This window comes from Primulina tabacum, chromosome 9 (assembly GCF_025594145.1).
Source record: "Primulina tabacum isolate GXHZ01 chromosome 9, ASM2559414v2, whole genome shotgun sequence".
Classification (NCBI taxonomy): Eukaryota; Viridiplantae; Streptophyta; class Magnoliopsida; order Lamiales; family Gesneriaceae; genus Primulina; species Primulina tabacum.
The window spans coordinates 35,918,156-35,942,607 of NC_134558.1; the positions used below are offsets into that span (position 1 = coordinate 35,918,156).

Consider the following 24,452-nt stretch of genomic DNA (forward strand, 5'->3'; position numbering starts at 1 on the left):
ATTATGAAAACAAAGCTCCCTATTTCTATATGGGGACATGCAATTTTACACGCTGCTTCATTAATTCGCATCAGACCAAGTGCATATCATAAATACTCCCCATTGCAGCTTGCATTTGGTAAAGAACCAGACATTTCTCATCTGAGAATTTTTGGATGTATGGTGTATGTGCCTATTGCACCACCGCAACGAAAGAAAATGGGACCTCAAAGAAAGGTTGGAATTTATATCGGTTATGATAGTCCATCAATCATTCGATATCTTGAACCTCAGACAGGCGACGTGTTCACAGCACGTTTTGGTGATTGTCATTTTAATGAGGAAATCTTCCCAATGTTAGGGGGAGAACAGAAACATACCGAAAAAGAAATTACATGGTATGTATCATCATTGTTACATTTGGATCCAAGAACAAAACAATGTGAAAAAGATGTGCAACAAATTGTACACTTGCAAAGAATAGCAAATCAAATACCAGATGCATTTGCAGACACAAAAGGGGTAACTAAATCATATATACATGCTGCAAATGCCCCTGCTCGAATTGAAATTCCAAAGAAACAAATGGAAGATACTCATGATGTCATTAAACGCCTGAAGCGTGGAAGGCCAGTCGGTTCCAAGGATAAAAATCCTCAAAAAAGAAAATTCATAGAGAAACACGATGATCACAAAATAAAGAATGACGTTTTTGAAGAAACACATGATGATCACAAAATAGAGAATGGTGTTCCTGAAGAAACACATGATGATGAAAATGTTCTGTCAGAACCACAAACTGACGAGAATCATGAAATCTCTATCAATTATATTAATACTGGAAAAATATGGAACCGAAAAGATATAGATGAAATTGATGATATATTTTCTTATAATGTGGCAATCGACATCATAAATGATAACGAAGATCATGAACCAAAATCTTTTGGTGAATGTAAAAATCGGCAGGATTGGATAAAATGGAAAGATGCCATCCAGGTTGAATTAAATTCGCTAAATAAACGTAATGTTTTTGGACCTATAGTCCTTACACCTGAAGGTGTAAAACCTGTTGGATACAAATGGGTTTTTATTCGAAAGCGAAATGAGAAAAATGAAATAGTAAGATATAAAGCTCGACTTGTTGCACAAGGTTTTTCTCAAAGGCCTGGAATTGATTATGAAGAAACGTATTCTCCTGTGATGGATGCAATTACGTTTCGGTATTTGATTAGCTTGGCGGTATCTGAAAATTTAGAAATGCGTCTTATGGATGTTGTTACAGCTTACTTATATGGATCACTTGATAGTAATATATATATGAAAATCCCTGAAGGATTTAAGATGCCTGAAGCACAAAGTTCAAAACCCAGGGAATGTTATTCTGTAAAATTACAAAGATCATTATATGGGTTAAAGCAATCAGGTCGAATGTGGTATAATCGACTAAGTGATCACTTGATGAAAAAGGGATATGTAAATAATTCAATATGCCCTTGTGTTTTCATTAAGAAAACAACATCCGGATGCGTAATTATTGCTGTATATGTTGATGATTTAAACATCATTGGAACGAATAAAGAAATTCAAGAAGTTGTGTCATACTTGAAGGAAGAATTTGAAATGAAGGATCTTGGAAAAACCAAGTATTGTCTGGGTTTACAAATTGAACAAAAAGAATGTGGAATGTTTGTTCACCAGACAAATTATACAGAGAAGATCCTTAAACGTTTTAATATGGATAAAGCAAATCCTTTAAGTACTCCAATGGTTGTTAGATCATTAAACATAGAAAAGGATCCATTCCGTCCATGTAAAGATGATGAAGATATTCTTGGTCCAGAAGTACCATATCTAACTGCCATCGGTGCCCTTATGTACCTTACAAATTGTACAAGGCCTGATATATCTTTTGCCGTGAATCTGTTGGCAAGATTTAGCACATATCCAACAAAGAGACACTGGAACGGAATTAAACATATATTCCGTTATCTACGAGAAACGACAGACTTGGGACTTTTGTATTCAAAAGATGCTAATCCAAGTATAATTGGTTATGCTGATGCTGGATACTTATCTGATCCACACAAGGCACGTTCCCAAACTGGATATGTATTTACTCGTGGAGGCACTGCAATATCTTGGCGTTCTCAGAAACAAACGCTCGTAACAACTTCATCAAATCATGCCGAGATTATTGCACTACATGAAGCAAGTCGTGAATGTGTGTGGTTAAAATCAATGACCCAACATATCCAAATTTCATGCGGATTATCATCTGATGAGAAGCCTGTGATACTATATGAAGATAATGCTGCATGTGTTGCTCAAATGAAAGAAGGATACATAAAAAGCGACAGAACTAAACATATTCCTCCTAAGTTCTTCGCATTCACTAAGGAGCTAGAGAAGAATAAATATATTGATGTTCGTCACGTTCAATCAAATGAAAACTCATCAGATCTCTTCACAAAGGCACTTCCTACGTCAATATTCAGAAAGCACATATATAATATTGGGATGCGCAATCTACGAAATTTGTGAAGAATTGTTCGTGTCAACATGAGGGGGAGTTTACGTGACTGCACTCTTTTTCCCTTACTATGGTTTTTATCCCAAATGGGTTTTTCCTAGTAAGGTTTTTAACGAGGCAGTATAAAAACACGTAATGAAGACAATCATTATGATCATCATCACAAGGGGGAGTGTTGAAAAATATATTTAAAATGTGAGTATTGAATATTTGAATGTTGAATATTTGAATGTTGAAAATAAGAGTTGTAAATATTGAAAATTAGTGTGTGATGATGTAGGTAATGATGTATTTTATTTTTGGATTATTTGTAAAGATTTCCTATAAATAGATCTCTCATTTGTGAAGAAAATCACAATTTAGTAGAGAGAAAAATATTATAAAGTGTGTAGTTTGGTAAATTTTGAGAGTTTGAGATTTTTACTTTTTACCATAAATTTTTACTTTTTCACAACAAAATCTAATTAATAACAAATTTTATTAAAAGATGCTTAATAAAATAGACGTTGCCCCTCCCCTAAATTATCTTTTCAGATTCTTGAAGATTATCATCATTATTACTATCCGGAAAAGGTAAATTGGGTGTAATACCACTAGTGGGTGGTGCTTAAACTTTGAAGTCGATGCTTGGTCGGCCATATGTGTTTTCGTACGTTTAAGAAATTGGGTTTCATATTACAGATGATTGTGTTTCTTTTTCTATTTTCATAAGAGGAGGATATGAGCTAATCGCTTCACTCGATCGAATTTTTTGTCACTTTCGATGAAATTTCTGGATCCTAATCAATGCTAAAGAAACTGTTTGAATTTTATACACCTGGAGGAGGTATTGAGAAAGGCAAATCAGTTTGGGGATACAATGTTTTATATCCATTGGTGTGAAAAGGTTTTCCAGCGGAGAGAATGAGAATGGGATGCCCGCTTTCTGATTGAATGACCCAATAAAAATTTATTCAAAGTTTCATTGATTAATAGATGTCCAGATTTATTTTATTTTAATATTCAAAATATGCTGCTCAAGTCAATAATTACATGTGTTGATGTGATTCCAACCACTTGTTGCTTGTTCCCAGTCATTCGATTCCAAGTGATGTTTTTATAGTTCGAGCTTGCTTGTGGAAGGCTTTAGGTTGTGGAAGCAAACTCGTGTTCTTTTGTTTTTGTCCGTCTGTCAGCGAATCTGCGAAACCTAGACTCTTGTTTTATGGTTTTTGTTCCCTGGCAGCGAATCGAGCGAGTCGTGACTCATGATTTAGCTAGCGCAACTGAATCTTGTAGAGTTATACTTTCGCCTTCTTTTGGTTACGATATAATTGCTTCGGATTTATTGTAATCAATGTGACTAAAAATGAAACTACTAATGATTCGATCGAAATCAAATCTGAAAGGGAAGTTAAATTTTGTGTTGACAAGTCCATTCAATATTTCCTGAAATACAATGAAAGATTGGTGACATCTAAAAGTTTAGATTTACACCGTTGTCAGAAGCTTTGTCCAATGCCACACCATTACTGTCTTCAAAGATGAGAGCTTTGGGAAGGAAATTAAAGGGCACCGTGGAAAAAATAAATTAAAGGATGATATATGTATTATTAATCTAAATTATTAAATAAAATAATTGTAATTAAAAACGACGGATTCAAAGATCAATGAAAGATTCAATTTCAGATAAAAAAAACTTATACATATGACGATACCAAACTTTACTATGTCAACACTTGTTAAAATTCAATTAATTATTAAATTCTTGATATTTACATTGATACAAAGCCAATTCCAATAGATTTATTGGAGGGTCCCATCACGAAAATCAGATGACTTCCTCCGTGATTCAATCGTCTGTCTTTGCCTAAAGAAGCGGGAAAACTCACTGTGCCACGAGCGACAATGCTTGAATTTATAGGAAAAAAATCTAGAAAGGAAGTTGTCTTCCTTCATAGTCTTCTTCTGCCCTATGTTGTTGTTCACGTAATGTTGTGTTCTCTCTTCTCTCCCTGTTCACGTAATGTTGCTCTCCTCTTTGTTCTATACGCCTCGTTTATGTTCTTCTTCCACCTCCGGCTTTTATTTTTCTTAATGAGCCAAGATTTTAAAAAGCCCAAAACTCTCCACATAAACGAGTCCAGAATTTTCAAAATTCTTCTTTTTTTATCCTTTCTTCCATTGTGTTTTACAAGTACAATAATAATTTCTTTTATTCTTTTATGCCCAAGTTGTAGGAAAAGGACAAGGAAAGAAAAAAAAAAAGCACAAAGATTTTTAAAAAAAGCACAAAGATAAAAATACTAAGGCTTTTGGCTAGATTTATACCAAGATTCATTTCGACAAAGAGAGTTAAAATAGTAATAAATTAATCAAATCCAAATTTAGCATTTTCTGCAAAGAGTATCAACATAACACTGACACTGGTGTGATGCTATGTCAACAATCTTGCTAGGAAACTAATGACTAAAAATTTTACAAATGTAAGAGAGTTGTTTTGATAATACAAAGAAACAAAAACCATAAAAAAGACAAATTAATTATATATATATATATATATATATAAATGGATGAAATATTAAATTTGGTATGTCGTTATAAGTCATAATTGAATTGAATAATATTCAATTCAATTAAAAATAATAATTTAAAAATAACAATGAAAATGACTGGTTATAATAGGGTTATTTTATTTTATCATTAGAAATAAATTAACCACAGACTATTCTTGTTTAGCTTTTCCCATGATATTGTGTAGTTATAAATGAATTAGGTTTATGCTTATACTTTAGATCATATTGTAGGATTATTTATTAAATACTACTTTTATTTTTCGTAAAATATAGCTTGAGAAACACTCCTTGCTAAAACATGTTTTAAAATATAAATTCCTCGAATTAAATTTTCCGTTTATTTGAAATTCATTGTTTTCGTTAAATAATTAATGCCAAAAAAACTTTAAAAAGAAGAGAGGAAAAACGGTGGCCCGTTTGCCCCTATAAAGGAAAGAAGAGTGAAACATTTCGTAAAACTAAGTATTGGGCTTCTTGCTAATTCATCTGTATGGCTCGGCCCAATACACATATCCCAAGTGGATTCTTGCCGAGTCACTTTGAGCAGATATTGTGAGAGGAAAAACGTTAATTTAGACTAAACAAAACAATCAATTATTTGTAGCTCATTTGATATTAATATTTTAAGTTCAAGATTAATTTTAGAATTTTATAATCAATTATAACAATCTCCTCCTCAATTAAAAAAAAAATAGACCTACACGTATATTTTAATTAACAAACTAAAACTGGTATTGTTTACTGGAAATATTAAACACAAAAACTTCTGTGAGACTGACTTGTGAATCAATTTTTTGATACAAATCTTCTATCCGACGCGAATTATAAAAAATATTATTTTTTATACAACAAATATTATTTTTGACTTCAAATATGAATCGAGTCGATATGTCTCACGGATATAGCTTTGTGAGACCTTATACTTATTGTGTATCTTGTTTGAAGTTCTTTTCGATTATATTTAGATTAAATGTTTTATCTACATTATTTTGACTATTCTTTCAAGATTTGTGTGATTTCATATATCTAACACATTTAATTTGATTTACTCAATATATATTACATATGATACTTCTCATATTAATCATGCACATTTTCATCTACATATTTTATTAATTTTCATATTAAAGCACATATATATGATATTTCAAAATAAAATTCTGTCATAAAGCGTTGAAAATGAAATCAAACAATTTGATGAATTGATTATTTTATTTAGTCTATCGAAATTGTACATTTGTCATCCATGGAATTCATGCAATATTTGGTTGAAATAAAAGCCATGATAAAAAAAAAAAGTTCAAGAAAGCCACAGTAGTTGTTGAGTTCTGGTAAATTTGTTCAATATATAAATAGTCATTTAATGGCCTCCTACCTATTGGTTTAACATTTAATGATACCATTTTTTCCCTTTTTTAAAAAAAATAATTAGAATTAATATCATAAACTTTAAATTTGAACATAAATTTCATACAAAATTTATTACTACTATAATGTTGTCAAATATCTGCAGTTATATAATACTATAATTTTAAATTAGAACTTCATTTAGATTGAGTTTACCGTGGAACACATCTAGAACCGTAGTTTTGCGACACAAACATAAAAAAAGAGATATATGTTTTTGTTAATTATTTGTTGGGTTCAAGCAAAATTATACGTAAATTATTAGTAAATAAAATGGTCATATTTATATGTTACACACCCACCGTGAACGTTTATTCGAATACCGTTGATATAACACTCATATATTGGATGTACAATTTTGATATATTTTTTCAGTGATGTACAAAATGGGTATGTAATATATCAAAATTGTAATTTAGTTTTTCTAAAAAAAATAACATGGTTTATTAGTTCTTAAACCAAGTAATAGAACCATCCTTATCCATTGGCCAATTCCCATTTTTAAAATCCCTAATCTCTGCATATTTGTAATTTGGCAAGATACAAAATTTCTGGCATTTATTCACTGTAAATAGCAATCCAATGCACAGATGCTATTGCTTCTTTTTTTTTTAATCCAATTTTATACATATAATGCGAATCTCATGCAATTTGTGGCCAAAGTTTTCTTGAAAACTATATTTTATTAGGTATGATTGCATAATCTAGTGTCCTGATTTTCTTATAATCACAATGAAAAAATAAATTTTAGATATTTTTAATACATTAAATCATACAAATCTATGCGTAAGGATTCGCATAATCCAACAACTATTATTACAGTTGTTTCACCCTTCGCATTTACGTTGGTTCCACGTAAAGACACGTGGCGCTTTGGCTGCAGTATAAAATCACCCTAAGAGGCAGGCTCTAGAGTACACTCATTTCTCTATCTGTCACACACAAGGATGCATGCAGAGAATATTCTGATGTGAAACACTGCTTTTCTGCATACATCACAAAGGATTCATCCTTTTCACAGCCCTAAACCTTCGTTTTTATGATTCATCTCAGTTTGTTCTGCAAGAAAACATAAAAATGAGTACATCGAATCCTGGAAAGTTGATGCTTATAACCCCTTCTAGATCACCAATCCCGCAGCTGGTGAAACTCATCGAACGCTTGGTTCGTGAAGGTAAGCTTGATGATGTCCAGAAAATTTTAATGAAAATCGAAAAGAAAATGAGACTCGGGATCGGAATCGTTAAAAGGGAGCAAGAGGATGCCTATCTTGAAGAGAAGTTACATAAGAGCGAAAAGGAAAGGGAGGATTTGAAGGTGAAACACACAAAGTTGGTAGAGGAGATGAAAGAGTTAGTTGGTATAATAAACGAAAACGATAAGATTGTTTGTGAGCTGAAAAGTAAAGTATCGGAGAACGATAAGACCCTTGATGTGTATCAAGAAAAGATCAAGTTTTTGGATTTGAAGGTGAGACAGTTGAACATGGAGCTTTTCGGGTTATGGAAGAATAGATCGGAAGCCACAAAAATCAATGAAGAAATGAGAAGTAAACTATCCGAAACTCATCAGAACGAGGAGAGGCTGAGGCGTAAACTAATCGAGTCCGGCCAGGCTATAAAGGAGATGTCGCGGGAAAATCTTGAGACAAAACTGGCTATGGAGAGGATGAAACGCAAATTACCAGAAACTGATCAAAGCGTGGAGGAACTAAAGAGACAAAATATCCTGGCTCTTCAGATCGTGGAGAAACTAAGTCGTCAAAATCTTGAAACTAATCTTGCTATAAAGAAGTTGAAGAGAGAAAAATTTGAGGCCGATAAGATTATTCAAGTGCACAAAAAGTGGTTCCAGAATTTGTCGCCGATAATCAAGAATGTGGGAGCAGACCTTGGGATATTTTTGAATCAAGCTGACATTGGAAACTCGAAGGAGCTTTCGGGTGCTAGGGGCTCTGGAGGAGATGGACACAGATTGTGAATTGCATGCTCGATTTTCTGTGAGGGTCTTTAATTTGTGTTACTTTCGGATTTAGAATTTAAAAGCAAATAATGTACCACCAGCTGGAGTCTATTCTGTTCTCTTCTACATGAGTATTTTGGCAATGGGTTTATTTTGTTCGAAAAAATTTCATTTAATTTTGTACTCCTCGTTTGCTGTAAAATGAGGGACATTATGAACTATGTTTTTTAAAGAAGTGGAGCTTGCCCAAACGTCAGGTGAAGCGAATTTAATATGAGAATAAGTGTGGGAGAAAAACCTTTTTTTATTATAATTTTAATTATATCAAATTTATTAATAAATAGATTAATTTAAGAATAAATATTTAAATCTTAGATTATTTATTTATTTATTATTATTATTAACAATAACCTTAACAAAAAGTTCTAAGAGCCCACTACCCTGGCATATCCTTAGCCCAAATGAAAGACAAGCCCAGCACGAATCTATGTATTCTCTTATAAATACGAGGTTTGGGTGTCTAATTAAATGATTAATTATATTACTTTTCAACATCACCCTTAGCTGCTCCCCTTATATCCTCAGTCTCTGACTTGAACGTCGGAAGAGCTACGTCGGGACATCCTCTCGGCCCCCTTCTAACGGTCTTTTTCGTGATTTCAGGCTCAGAGCAAATTCGAAAAATGCGTTTGGACCAGTGTTACTTGTTGAAACCGGACCCTAAATTTTCGGTCAGTATAACTTTCCTTGTTTTTAGTGTGTTTGTATAAAGAAATTAAATTAATTCAGATATTTAATATGTAAAAGTTTAATCATATTAACGTTTATAGAGATGAAAAGTCAAGTCAAAATTTAAAAACAAAACAAAATTAGCTTAAAAGTTTATTTATAAAGCTCATACTTAATTGCACTTTTATGCAATGTGGCAGCGTTAGAGTTAGATCGACAATTATCGTGCTTTTTTTCCTTTCTTTTTTTTTTCCAAATCGAAGTTTTTCATCATATTTCGTATTTAATCTATCCATTTTCGTATTTATTTAAGAACAATTGTTATAAATGCGTGCATAAAGTTGTCTGAATGCTAATGTCTCCTGTCATTTATAGATATGTTAACGAAAACGTAAACGTGAGCATGAAAATTGTAAATTTATATCATTAAAAAATTGTTTATATAATTATATGAATAAATAAAAAAAAATAGATAGTTGACATAGGCACGTGTAACTTTTCCGAACCAGCCGAGAATTTTCAGAAATTTCCCAATTTATTCACTACATTTATCCTATTTATCTACGTGTTAATTTCAACACGTAGAATGTTGTGTGTGCAACTTCACAGTTATTCGAGAAAATTATAATTTTAGTTCTTTTATGTTATATTGTTTTTTTGTTTTAATAATATGATTTGTCAAAATTTGATTTTCATACTGTAAAATGGAAAAAAAATTGACGTTTTTTTGTCTCAAACCACCAACTTTGTCGAATATGGTTAATTTATCACTTATTATATCCTAGGTGACATATGTGACAAAAACAAAACTCATATAAACAAAAATAAAAGAAAATGATTAACTTTTTCTTTCTCATTTTAAAATATTAAGTTCGTATAGCTTTATTTTTCCTTGTCTTTTTTATCATATAAATTTTTCTACATGTGTAACGTAAAATATAATTGACGAAAAATAAATCATATTTGATAGATTTAATGGTTTCGAGCAAAAAAACACCAATACAATACAAACATAAATTTAATAAATTACAAGACTAAAACAAATCAAATTAGGAGACTAAAATTACAATTTTTTCCTAATTCTTCCAAACCACCAACCTACATACTTCACCGATTATTATTTAACTAATCATTAATTATTATATAATTATATTTATTATTCGATTTTGACTCTAATTAATTGGAAACCTCAACCAATTCCCGCTAAACTTGATCCATAAACTAGTGGCCGAAACACATGAAGCATGTCTACGTTTAAGTATGTCAAAAAGTGCGAGGTTTCTTGCTATACCGTGGACCACAATTTTGTAAAGATGAAGATAAACTGGCTGAGGCATGTTGCTCTTCATCTGTTTTTGCAGAAGTTTCAGAAAAAATTCAACCGACCTGCCTATGCAAATAATGAGTGTACACTGTTGCAAATTTATTCGATTGTCCATATTATAGTAAGGTAACCATTGGATGGTTTAGACAGCCTGCTCAGCGGCATTATTATTTGTACATTCAAATCTGTTACAACAAGCTTTATAGTGGGTTGATGGTTATCTTTATTTCATACTTGATGTAAATTTGATTTGTTTCAGGGTTGCACTTATCAGTTTATTTATTTCATTGTATCATACGGGGCTTGTCTCCAATTCGTTATCTTTATTTCTTACTTGTAAATTTGATTTGTTTCAGGTTTGAACTTAGCATTTTTTTATTCTGTTGTAACTTATGATGCTTATCTCCAATTCTCTCAGTTTCAGACCTACCTGGATATGAGTTCTTTGCTTCTCGTGAAAAGGTTGAAAAGGATTGAATATGTCTTAAGGACATTTACTCACTTTTGGGAGTGAGTAGGGACATGCAATTCATTTTGGTACATGCACTGCTGTGTCAGATCTTGAATATGATCTGCAGATGCAGATTCTTGATCCTAAACACTGAATATCAATCTATTTCTTGTTAGAGGATATTGACGCTTTTAAGGACGAAATAAACATTTATCCTATTCACAAAATATGGAATAAAGTCTTAAATATCTAGCTCTTTGGCTACCAAAAAAAAAAAAAACAATGTAAAATGAGCAATTGAAACAAAAGCTGCTCTCGTTTTCCTTTCAAGAACATATTTGTGAATGTGAATGTCCATGATTGTTGGATAACACAACAATGCTACACGAGTCCTTAACCTGACCTGTTGTAGGGCTTCTTGGGCTCATAACAGTTGGTGGTCCTGAGATCTGCCTTTCAAGCCGTGAACATCGTGAACATGGATTTAATGGCGATGGATATTCTTTTGATGCATTAACTGTCGAACGCTTTGGTGAACAACACACTTTGAAGTCCCTTGTTGGAGAGGAAGATTGAGAGTGACTTGGATTTGTTTTGAAATGTCTTACTGGTGAGGAAAATGGAGAGCGACTCATATTTATTTTTAACTGTCTTGCCGGTGAGGACGATGGAGAGTTAGCAGGAAGCATTTTTGAGAGTCTTGCTGGTGAGGAAGATGCAAAGTAACTTGCATTTGTTTTCTTAATTGTTGCTAGTGAAGATCTTGGTGAGTCACTTTTTGGTGTTCCTGTTAGACAAATGTATTGCATGCTATTGAGGTCATGACAGAGAAAAATTCCATCATACCCCTATGCTAAACAGGTTAGCGAAAAGGGAGAGAAAAACTAACCTGGAAGCTGTTTGGTCTCTGCCTCTCTCAGTTTCCTGATATGCAGAGCTTTCTTCTCTGAGTTTTTAGAATCTTCATCGTTCTGAATGCTTTTAGCTTTTGATTCACCTATCGCACCAGAAGTTTTAGCAGAAACTGAAACCATATTCTGATTAAATTTTGTGTTTTGCAGTGTTTTCTTCTCAGGAATTTCAACTAATTTGTGGTATCCTGTGGCCCGTGAAGACATTTTTGACTCTGAAGTTTCGCAGGAATTCGGTTTGTGATCAAGTACATTTTTTGAAACCGATATTTTCTCCATGTCTTCAGTAGTTTCTAGATTCTGATCTGTCACTTTGGTGGTTGCAGATTTGCTATTTTCTTGAGGTATGGGACTGGCTGACTTGCTCTCTCCTGATTTTGATACAATTACCTTGTCTGGAATCTCCACGTTTAGTTTGTGACAGGTTAAAATTTTATTATCAGTTTTGTTCTCCATGGCCCTGATATTATTCTCCCTTTGGTCGACCCTTAAATCAGGAGTTGCCACTGCCAGCTGTCTTTGAACATCTACTGCAAAAGAAAATTTCTTTCCTGGGCTTTCAGAGCCAAACGACCTTTGGTCTATCGAAATAAGTTTACGATGGGGTATCTCAGATATAACTGATCTCATATCCACGATGGTTGAATTTTTCCTGTCAATGATTTCTGAACAAACTGACCTTCTATCACTTGGTGCCGGGAACAGATCATCAATGGCTGCTAAATGCTCATGGTCACCCAGTGATGCTGCACGGTGAACTGCTAACCCATCGATAGCTAAGTCCCAGTGCTTAACACAAATTTTTTCTTTCTCAATCAATTTATAAGCAAACAGTTGAAAAGGGATTTGTGAGATGGGTTCTGCTGCATCAGGGAACTTCTTCAAGAATCCAATCTCCATGTCACAATAATCTACGAGTGGCGGCGGGGAATCTGGATGACCATGGTCTGGATTTATAACAAGGATTTTCTTGATGTAGCGTAATATCCTGGTTATGGATGAGAAAGTAGGCCGAAGATTTGGATTCGTTTGCCAGCATTTTTTAGTTAGATTTGTCAGGTATTTCGGTGAAGTGTTCGAGAAAAGTGGCCTCTCTCCTGCTCGTATATTTCGAGCCATTGTTTCCCCTTGAAGATGGCCATCTGAAAACGGGACTTTCCCAGTTAAAAGCTCAAAACAGAGCATCCCAAAACTGTATATATCAGCTTTCTCAGAATATTTTGCAGTACATTTGCCACCCAGGTGTTGTTCTTGTTCTGCTAACACCTCCGGGGCCGACCAAATCTCAAGATCAACTACAGCCGGTTTTGGACTTCGGGAAGCATTGTTCTTGATGGACATTAAGCCAAAACCTGTCACTTTTGCTTTGAAAAAACCATCTATGGAAGCATTTTTCGATTTGAGGAAGACATTTGATGGATTCAATTCCCCATGATAGATCTTCTTTGAGTGCAGGTATTCCATTCCTCTTGAAATCTGTAGCATGATATCTACTGCAACGGGTATAGAGAATGGATTTTGCTTCTTTTGACTAGAATTCTCCTTTATGTAGGAACTGAGATTCTTGCTCATAAGCTCCATAACAAGAAACCCCTCTTTTCTTTCTTCATCATAAAAACCACAAAGGTACTGCAACACATGGGGATGAGATACCGAAAGAACAGAAGAAATCTCAGCACTTAATGGCTCAAGGTCTCCATAAAATTTCCGCAGGGCAAAATTCTCACCCAACCAATGAATCTCTTTATAATTGCCTCCTCCCAATTCCAAACGACGTTTCACAAAATAGTCATTTGATCCTACCAAAACTTGACTCGGCAACAGCCTCACACTTGTGGTTTCTGTTGAATTCATCTTCTGAAGCAAAAATTCTGCAAGTTTTACCGAATTCGCCTCTACTGCAACTTTCTTCTCTCCAATCCTTTCGAGAAGCAACCATATATCTTCCTTCCATGCCATATCTAATCGATCACATATTTCTCGAGGCACTAAATATTGTTTCCCAAACATCCACTGGAAAATCTTCAGGTCATCACACTCTTGATCATACTTTTTCAAAAGGTTAAGTCTCCTTTTTTGCATATCTTCTTCATCCACCCCCGAAATCTCAGCAGCCGTCTCGATAGCCTCAATAACCACAGGGAAACAAGACAACAAGTTGTGAATGTGCAACTCTACACAATCCCTATTCATATGAAGACTAATAACTTTACCCCACCAATCTTTGATCTCTAAGCAATGTCTTATATAGAGATCAGCTTCTTTAAATATTCTGTGAAGCTCTTTCATTGGAAGCTCAAGTGTTTTCCACTTGATAAGCCTATCTTCAAGCCTTAAATTCTGCCTGATTTCATCTGAAATTGTTTCGAAGGCCAAACATAGCATATCGTAAAGTAAACAGCACTGTCGTTTGTTGATTGGGATTTCATGTTTCAATACCATGAAGGCGTTCAAACCCCCTAAAACCTCCCCAACCTGCCTAAATTGATCCATCCCAGCTTTCCCAACGTTGTTCAATCCAGGAAAGCCTCGTCTGCTGTCCAATCGAAACTTCACAAAATTTATTGCTAACTAAAATCAGCAAAGAATATGTGCAGGATCGATTAAAAAGCGTTTTTGTCAAGATTGAAAGCTTTTAGATTTTCACCACAAACTTTAATCACCAACTACAGAAAGCATGATCAGGAAACAGACGGTTGCCTCCCCTTTCTGTGAAATGAAAACCTCTTCAAATTCTATGCATGGTTTTTCGAATAAAAAATTCATAAATTCCAAGAAAGAAAGCCATGACAAAATTTCTCTGAAGAAGACCCGCTGGGTATTTACGACAAGAAAAGATTGAATTCTTGGAAATTTTATGACAAGCTTAGATGAAATACAAAATCACGCGAGATGGAAGGTTATCGATATAAAAATATTGTCCGTGTAATCACAACACAAATGGGGAATATGAAATCGTACCTGTTCAAATTCTTTCTTGAACCTCCTCACAGGGAAACTGCTGAATTTTGAAGGGTTACATGAACCCTATGAAAATTCAGCAGAACTACCTCATTTAAAACCACCACGTATAATAATAATTCTCCTCTGATTCCTTAAATTGGTTCTACATCAACACGAGAATTACCAAAATGGCTGAAACTTGGAATATCCCCAAACCCAACAAAGTTTGTTTTGTACAATGTAAACAAAATCCGGTGGTTGGCTTCTCTATTAAAATCGAGAAGCAACCTCGTAAACCAACTTGGAACGGGGAGTCAAAATTTAGCAGTCGAAATTATGTAATTTTCTTGTCTGTAGTTTGTTGACCACCTGAATAGCTTTGGCTGATTCTGGTGGTTCTTCTGGAATTTCAAAGTATCGGCCGTTGAAATCTCCGTGCCTTTTGGGCTGTTCTTTTCAAATTATAATACACACATATATGAATATAATATAATATTCCCGCGACTTTCGTTTGTTATCTTTTTTTGTACAATTTTCGTAGTACTTTGAACGTCTCACATCATTCAATTTTCTTTTTTTATTAAAAAAAATATTTTATTTTTTTTTAATTTCAAAGAAAGAGTGGTCCCCATTAATTATTATATGTATTTATATATTATATATATATATATATATATTAATTTAATAATTTATTTAAATTGTTAAAATAAATATTATTTATTTGTAAAAATATTAAAATTGTAACGGTTAGTTTTATTAAAAATATTAAAAAATTATTGTAACGGCTAATTAACGACTAATTAACGGTTAATTTAATAAAAAAATTAAATATTCATCTATGTCAAGAGATTAAAAGGATATGGAATATTTAATTTTAAATAAATTACATTTTAAGTTTATAATAAAATTTAATTTTAAATAAATTACATTTAGAAAATAAGATAAAATTACATACTAAATATATAAAAACATACTATTATTTATTTAACATAATAATATTTTAAATTTTGTAAATTTATTTTTAAATTAAAATAAGATGAATGAGTGGACAGCGGGACCTACAAATAATGATTGTTAATGTTAAAATGAATGTGAGAGAATAGATGTGTTAATATAATGTGAATGTGGCATGTGGACCCTACGTTTTTTGATGAGGTGGTAGGTGTTATAATGACAACAAATACGGATGCCATAAGTATGATATTTTTATGACGTGTAACTGATTGAAATAAAAAATAAATAATATATATACTACATTACGTATATGTTGTGTGTGTTTCAAACAATTACACGTAATTTAATATGATTTCTCATTATTAAAATAGAGTAGGTTTCTTGTGAGACGATCTCGCGAATCTTTATCTGTGAGACGGGTAACCTACCGATATATAGAATAAAAAGTAATACTCTTAGCATAAAAAATAATATTTTTTAATGAATGACTCAAATAAGATATCTGTCTCACAAAATATTACTCGTGAAAACCAATACTATATTTGGAAGAGGATGTCGATGCCACAACCACAGGGAACCCAATTGAATTCGTGTCAAGATGAAGAAATCATTAGCTTATGTTTTAGATACAGCTTCTGAGTTGCATGACGTGGCAGAGGAACAGAAAAATGGATTTTCTCATATAAGAGCGGACTATGATATATGGGATCATGAAAACTAGTCCGAAGGCGCCAATCTGTTCCATCAAAACATCAATTTGGTTAGAAGCATAAACTCGCTTTTTTCTATATGGAAAGGGATAGAATGAGGTACATATTTTAGCACTGAAGATTTGTACGGTTGCCGGAGTGAATAGAATAATTCTGTTGTCTCCCTGTTCCCACGATATGGATCTTGCTAGGAGCTGTCTCCGTTGTGAATTTGAGGCTCGTGTTGTGAGAACTTCTCGATTTCTTAGGTTTGAAACTCGTTGGTCTAACATAATATCGTGAATGATTTATGATAATTTTATCATATTAATTCTGCCTTACAAATAATAGAACTTACAAGATCCTAAAAATTCTATTATTAAGATGATTCCAAATCTTTTAATTCAAATGAAAAGAGAGCTTAGAATCCTAAAATAAAATAACGATCCCTTGTTTAATTAATATTTTGTTTGAATTATCAATGCGCTGCCCATATCGTATTTTCATGGCTCATGACACTGCCATAAAACTCACCAGCTACATAGCTTTGTTAACGAACCAGTAAAATGTCTGGATACAGTAACTACACTCAAATGTACTTGGAAAAATGCCCCAAAAAAAAAAAATATCTACTAATATCATTCTGCTTCAAGTAGTATTCAACCATCTTCCGTCTCTGCAATATGAAATAAAGGCATTATATACAGAAGTTATCTTAGATATGCTGTGCTTAAATTTCTAGATGGTCCTATAGTACGAAATAGTGAAAATATTTGCAAGCATTGCCTTGTATCGTTTCCATGTTGTCTTCCTTGTAAACACCAAGGGGTGATCCATGTACAGATAAAAGCATCTCCCCATCTTTTGGAAGCCGGAGAGTTTTGGGTGTCATTCCAACAGACAACCTGTTGTTGCTGACCTGCAATAGTAAATCAACATGCAAATAACTCAAGATACTATAGAACATATCATAAAGCCACCAAATGAATAAGATTGACTTTGTAAGAAGCTAATCGCAATCATATTTAGCTTTAAAAGATCACATCAACAGATGAAAGCTCTTCTTTTCCAGTAGAATATACTTCAGCAACTTGAACTTAGCTTCAACCTTTAAATTATTGCAAATTTAAACAGACAGAAAAAACACTCTTGTGTGCTATCATTAGAAGTTATGTAAAGATATATACATCCGGAGTTTGCAGGCCATTCTTCAGATCATGTACTTGAGAATCAGGACCTTCCAAGACCTGAAATTTTGTATTTTCAGAGAATCAGAATTGAAAGACGAAACTAGGAAAACCAACAAAGGAACCAAGAAGCCTTGGGCTATTTCCACGGGAGGAAATTAGGAAGAATTTTCAAGAAGACATCTGATGGTTTCATTGTTCAACTTAATGAGACAGTGACATTTTTTTATGTAAACTAAGACTAGTAGACATCGGACACAATAAAGAGTATCCAACTAGTATCAGTTGAACACGGACGTACAAGGCTCCTAATCTGCAGCTTATCAACACCAAAAGGGACTGTTTTAACTGCAATATAATCAATAAAAGGCGTCAGACAAAATAGAAAGAAACGGAAACATCTATGTATCAAAAAGCTCTAAATACCAGATTTATTTGAAAATTCAAATCCACCGAAAGATGGAATTCCAGTGGAGAGATCAGGATAAGCAACTGACAACCGATGTAAAAGAGAAGCGTGTGTTGTTATCCCATCAGCCTGGTTGAGAGTTAAGTTGCCGTCCACATCTTTCCATTGCACATCATACTGGCCATCCTTCCTGGTCCCTGAAATGGTTAGATTTGGAAGGTTTTCCTTAAAAAACTGCAGTACAGGGACTTGCAACTGTTCCTGGCTGAAATAGGAACGAAGTAACCGTAGCATAGTCTGCAGCTGATCAATTTCCACATCCCTAAGAGCCCTGATTGCAGCACTTTGACGTTCAACTGAAAAATAAAATTAAGTTTTATCCATGTAAGAACATCACAAGAGCCAGTAAAACAAATAAAAAAAGAATAGCAGAATCTTAATTTCTGATGTTTGGTTACTAACGGAATAATATACGGACCAAAGTTCTGCTACTAAACTCCAGTCATCTTAAATATCAAAGTTTCACATCTAAATTACATTTTTTAATATATTATTTCAGATCCATGAGTTCATACGGAACTAACAGCTATAAGAGAAAATGATAAAAATTTGCCATTGTACCATATAATTAAGCACCGATATCTCAGGATAAATAACCAAAAAAAAAATAAAAAATTAATAACTTGTATCGCACCTCTCCTGGTTAAACTACGTCGTACAAATATTTATAACTACATATGCATGTTAACATATCTTCCAGGATCACCGCATAGAAAGTAAAGAATATAGAAATCCTAAAGGTAAAAGCGAACTCCAGAAAAGATTCGTTTGGCATTGAAGAAATTGTTAAAAAATTAAGATCTTCATCTTCCCAATGCTAAAACAGCGCTTTATGAGAAATCATTGATATTCGGTATCAGATGACAGGATCCATGTAGGGTACAGGTGAAACCCAATACCTTCATAATCTTGGTATGCTGGTTCTTTCTTTTCTAATGTTACACCGTCTTGATCATCATTGTTCCCAATGCTGGCAGACTGTTTAGTACTGTTTCGCACTCTTCGCTTTGCCATGTAAATTATTCACTCTATTAAAATTAAAATAACAGAATAGATTATTCATTAATAATAATCAGAGTCAAAATATAGCATCCCACTAAGCAATCTAAAACATGAAATTCCACCATAAAAGGTGCAATGCAAGTTGATGCCAGCACATAGAAGATAGTGAATAATAACTGGAACATATATGGATCATGATGATGTAAAATAATTAACTACAACACATATGGATCATGATAATTAATAAATCAGGTTGATATGTAGTCAATCTGGAGCCTATCCGATCTAATCCGGTTCAATTCGATAACTATTTTACCCTTATATAACTTTTACACCAAGTAAATAACTATTCAAAATTATAGGCACTCTTTTGCGACTCGATTATATAAACACTACTCGGTCCAAATAATTTAGTTAAACATGAGGAAACCTATAATTACACACACAATGAAAAAGCATGACAAATAAAATATCGTATTTGTGATAATATGCCAATAAAAAATAATGCCAGAAAAGGTATAATGTTTCATCTAGCACCTCCACATCCATTCCACCATGACAAAGAGGCCGCCAAAATGTGCAAGCAAAATCAGCAACTAATATAGCAAATCCAACAATTAAAAAAAAAAATTTAAAAATTAACAAATCCAATAGATCTTGAACCAAGGCATCACTCCAAGTAACAAAATGAGGAATATGAATCAACTTGTAGATCGAAAAAATCAGCAAGAAACATTAAAAATCCAATGGATCTTACTCACATGTGATACCATGGTGTTCGAAATATCCACAAACTTAAAGTCTCTCAAATTATTTTCCTATCTTAGTACCAAATCACAGAATGAAAGACCACAAATAATCGTAAAACACGAGCTCTCTTTGTTTTTTGAAAAAGAAAGTCAATACAATAATAAGTTTGACACTAAACGGGGAAAAACACCAACAATTTTTGTGTTCAAGAAAAAAGTAAAAAGTGTTAACTCTATTTTTCTCTAAAGTTTTGAAACATTGGAGTACAGTATAAACATATCCAAGAACTTATTCATAAATATTTATTCGTTCCTCTCAAACAAAATCCATTAAAGAATTGAGCTAGTGAAGGTTTACTGTTATCACGTGAACTAATTAAAATCTACAATGCATTTCCCAATCATCTTTAATTCCCAAGTTTGCCAATATTTTGTATAAAAAAAAGTCTATCAATATTCCAGAGATATAAAAGAAATAAACAGTTTAACGCATACAATCATTAAAGAATTATGAATTTCACCTGTTAAATGTGTAGAATCCCAGGAGAAATTAAAATAAGTGAATTATGAAATGATCCTCAGAGGCAAAAAATCAAACGGTTGGAAGAGGGGCAACCATTTGAAGCATACGGCATAAAAAGCATGCCGAAATTGTAAACAAATTACTCCAAATTAAACCCATAAACATATTCTCAACAAATAATCTGTGTAAAACATGTGAAGCAATAACATACAAACAAATCATCTGTGTAAAACAGAGGTATAGCATAAAAAAAAAATCGTGAGAATGGTAAACAGATGCGCTCCAAGGAGAGTAGAAATGGGTTAGACCTATGGAAAATGTGAGAGGCATTATAACTATTAAAATTTTCAATTGAAGAAAAAATTGGAACCGCTCAAAAAATTCCTAATTTTAAAAATTACATTTTTTCTTGCCAAATCCAACAGAGTTTCTGGAATATGAAATCAAAGTTAACTTTGAAAGAGAGAATGTTGTTTTGCCACACTATTTACAATTGTATTCATTTCTCACCATATACCATTAATTTATTTTTGAAATTTACGCATATTAAACACAACCACACATTTTCCATGTGAACATTGACATCAAATTTCTTTACAAAATTCAACCTAGATCTCAATCAAATGTCATTTCCATTATGACAAAAACTTGTGAAACGATCTTACGGTATTTTGTTAGACGAATCTCTTATTTGGGTCATCCATACGAATCTGTTTCACCGATAAAGATTCGTGACATCATCTCACAAGAGATTGCGTGGTGCTCTTTTGTCCTATTTTCTAATTGTTTTGTATAAATTATATTAAGTTTATTTAATACGACAAATAAAATGAATTATTTGAAATTATATAATTGTTACATTATTGTTAAAGCAAAACCAAATTAGGATTTAACGTACAGCGTGTACTTCATCAATTTAAAAGAACAGAGTTGTGGAAGAATCATACAAGTCAATTTTTTCCATGATAAATCCAATTTACTAAAAAAAAAAAAGATGAGATGTCTCCAAAGGTGCAAGAGATGATTATAATTGTGAACGTTTAATAAATGATCATGAGTTCGATTTTTTTTATCAATAAAACTCGGACGAGTCAGTGACACAAACCTTACCTAGTACGGTTTATCTGACTAACGTTGTTTGCAACATATTACGTTAGCCCATGAATTTATCCATACACATCGAAAAATAACGACTCCGGATTTCATTTCATTGAATAAAAAAAAGATATGAATGGTAAAAAAAAAACAACACAATACGAGGACATAATCACTTGACTTGGCCCGACAGCATGACTGGGCCTCTATATAGTTAATTAGATAAGTAATTCCTCACATTTATTGTATTAGGAAAAAAATTATCCATCGACATCATCATCTTTAAAATCATAGAACAATTTTTTGCATAATTACATTAGTACCATTTTTAATAATATATGATTTTAACACGTGAATTCAACTAATCTTAAGGATTCCGTAAATACTTTTTTATGACGAAATCCGGAAAGCTTGTGAATTTGTATTTTCTTTCTCTGGCTTGAATGATGATAATAAAACTGAGAGAGCGACCGCAGTCAACAGGATCAGAGAGAGAAAATTATTTTATATTAATGTCTGAACTTTGCAAGAAATACAATTCTGTGAACATATTTGGATGTTATTTTGTCGAGACCAATTTAAGTTTCAGGGCTTGGGATCTGATCTTGGCCTTGCTTGTGGATTGATGTTATCAGCTTTTGTTCTCACCCATCTCATCCACACCTTCGATGCCCAGCTGAATATTTGAACTTGTTAATGAACATTTCTCGGTTCTCAATTTTCACATGTATGTTTCATAAATTATCAAGGCTTTTGGGTTGAGCAAACATGAACTGCGAATCACGTAATTTATGGAATGGTTTTCTGAAGGGATAATAATATTTAAGTTGTGTTACATGCCTAGTTTTTGTTGCCATTATAGCTGTTTTGATATCATCTTGGATAGCTATGGAAACTGGTTGGGCTTACTCCACGAGTACGTCATGATGTACATCATAAACTAGACTAGATTAAGGGGAAACCTAAGAATGGGATCATTGACGTAAATGAATCGGTGTCAATAAGATAAACAACCTGCATGATTTGGATTGGCATTCGTGCGCCAAAATAATCAAGGGAAAACCATTTAAGAAGACACTATGGTTGTCTGCTCCCGTAACTCACACTTTCGAAGATCACTCGTCCAATGAACTGAAATTTGAGGTACTTTGTAATCTAACTAATCCTAGTCGACCATTGTTTTCAAAATTAACCTTCTGCTATGTATTTCAAATACACTTGGACATGTCGTTTTTTACCAAAAAATGTTGACAAGTCCATTTTCCTAAATATCTCGTCCTCACAGAAACTAATGCACCTCATGCCTGTTAAGTTGTCCTTTTCTTGTTGAAAAGAACAAAGGTCCAAAGGGGATGTCAGATAGAAAAAAGGGCAATGGTGGGTTTTTTTTTACAAACACTGGTTTCCTTGTACGGTTAACAGTTGAGGATTTGAAGAGCTATTCTTAGTTGGAGTGCTAAGCTCCTAAAAATCCAAACTGCTGGTAAAGTCCACTAACAACTTTGATGAGAAAAGAGTAGCATACTAGCATCAGTTACTCCACTCTCCTGATAATATATATATATATATATATACACAAATGTCAGAAGAATGATTTTAAAATCGACACAAATAAGAACAATGAGGTAAATCGACTAGCCAACAATCAAAGTATTGTGTCGTATCTGTTATGTGATTTAAGTAACAAGCAGTACTCACTCTGCTCGATAAGGTCGCTTTCCTGTAAAATCAAAATCAAAGTCAAGATTTTAACGGGCGAATTTCCAATCCGTGCTAGCTCATATCTCCGAAAATAGAAGCAGTGGTGGTTTGTTTAAGTTAATCCTCCCATTCAAAGCAGAAAATTAAGTTAGCTTCTTGCCCACTGGATCTGCTTGTTGTTTGGTCTGTTCAGCCAGCGAGAACTTCTTCACCTTCTGAAACCAAGAGATTATCATAAACAACTCGATGAACATAAACATATACATGACTAACTGCACATGAAGTAATCAATGGGCTAAAATAAATACAATCACACTGGCAGATATGTAACTCCGGTTCTTTTTGTGCATGTGTGCCATCCTATCAAGATATTTACGTTGATCCAAGTGTTTCACCGTATAGAACATATTGCTGATAGAATCTTAATGGTAACAAAAAGTTATTAACTGATCAATTCTATGGTGCTCAGAACCAATTGGTACAAGTATGCAATTTTTTCCAAAAATAATAAATAAATAAATTCTGAGACGGCGCATCTTTATGCTAAAAATTAAGTCTTTGGACCATCTTGGAAAACTTTAAACAACGACAAAACCGAAGCTCTAGCGAAAAAAATGAAGAAAGTTGACTATCAAATAAACAGAACGGGAAGCACGATTTGCAGCACAACCATTTAGCAAACCTTGTTGAGAACGCATTGACGCAAGGACTGGAGGAGAGCAAGACATTTTTCTTGATCATAAGAAGATTGAGCAACGCAATTGAGGAGATCAAGAGCTTCTTTTCCGCACACCGCTTGCTGTTGATTTTGAGACGTGTCCATGATTTTTCTGCTCTGTTTTTAGGGTTTTTATTTTTTTAGTTGGGGCTCTTCCAGAATTTTCTCGCCCGAAGAGGGGAAAAAAATTAAATCCACGACAGATAAAATTTGTGTGAGATGGTCTCACGGATAGTATTTTGTGAAATCAGTCTCTATTTGGTTATTCATAAAAAAAATATTATTTTTTTATGCTAAATGTATTAATTTTTATTGTGAATATTGGTAGAGTTGACACGTAACATACATAACATGAGACTTACTCATATACTCACAACCAGGTTTACATACAAATACAAGCCCAATAAAATACTCACATTGATAGCCTTCTTAGAAAATAAAGGCCCATTAAGAAGCATTCTAAATCTAATCTTCCTTTTTTTAAAAAAAAACTTAATTCAGTTTAAATTATTTATTCCATTTGGATCGAGCCATTTTAAGCCCAGCAAGAAATACAATTTCGAGGGCTTAA

The 24,452-nt window shown here is 33.2% G+C and overlaps 2 protein-coding genes and 1 long non-coding RNA gene across 8 annotated transcripts; all 3 read right to left on the reverse strand.

The window, feature by feature from the left end:
- Positions 1-11,237: 11,237 nt before the first annotated feature.
- On the reverse strand, positions 11,238-15,232 carry LOC142555643 (uncharacterized). 3 transcript variants are annotated; one of them, XM_075666639.1, is made up of 3 exons: positions 14,813-15,232; positions 11,830-14,384; positions 11,238-11,727 (listed from the first exon to the last, which is right to left on the reverse strand). In XM_075666639.1, the coding sequence occupies exons 2-3, from the start codon at positions 14,342-14,344 to the stop codon at positions 11,267-11,269; spliced, it is 2,976 nt and encodes a 991-aa protein (XP_075522754.1). In that variant the 5' UTR covers positions 14,345-14,384; positions 14,813-15,232; the 3' UTR covers positions 11,238-11,266. The 3 variants fall into 3 exon arrangements, with proteins under 3 accessions (XP_075522754.1, XP_075522753.1, XP_075522752.1); XM_075666638.1 differs by having other exon boundaries at positions 11,830-14,387; XM_075666637.1 differs by having other exon boundaries at positions 11,830-14,560.
- Positions 15,233-16,887: 1,655 nt separating this feature from the next.
- Positions 16,888-20,927, reverse strand: LOC142555644 (uncharacterized). Of its 4 annotated transcripts, none has more exons than XM_075666641.1 (7): positions 20,769-20,927; positions 18,993-19,121; positions 18,051-18,389; positions 17,926-17,972; positions 17,625-17,684; positions 17,224-17,356; positions 16,888-17,113 (listed from the first exon to the last, which is right to left on the reverse strand). In XM_075666641.1, exons 2-7 carry the CDS (start codon positions 19,105-19,107, stop codon positions 17,097-17,099), a joined length of 711 nt encoding a protein of 236 aa, XP_075522756.1. In that variant the 5' UTR covers positions 19,108-19,121; positions 20,769-20,927; the 3' UTR covers positions 16,888-17,096. The 4 variants fall into 4 exon arrangements, with proteins under 4 accessions (XP_075522756.1, XP_075522759.1, XP_075522758.1 ...); XM_075666644.1 differs by lacking the exon at positions 20,769-20,927 and adding an exon at positions 20,676-20,694; XM_075666643.1 differs by lacking the exon at positions 20,769-20,927 and adding an exon at positions 20,366-20,669.
- Positions 20,928-22,989: 2,062 nt separating this feature from the next.
- On the reverse strand, positions 22,990-24,049 carry LOC142556644 (uncharacterized). Its single transcript, XR_012822665.1, has 3 exons — positions 23,846-24,049; positions 23,040-23,378; positions 22,990-23,004 (listed from the first exon to the last, which is right to left on the reverse strand). It is a non-coding gene; the product is annotated as an uncharacterized LOC142556644 (long non-coding RNA).
- Between the last annotated feature and the right edge of the window lie 403 nt (positions 24,050-24,452).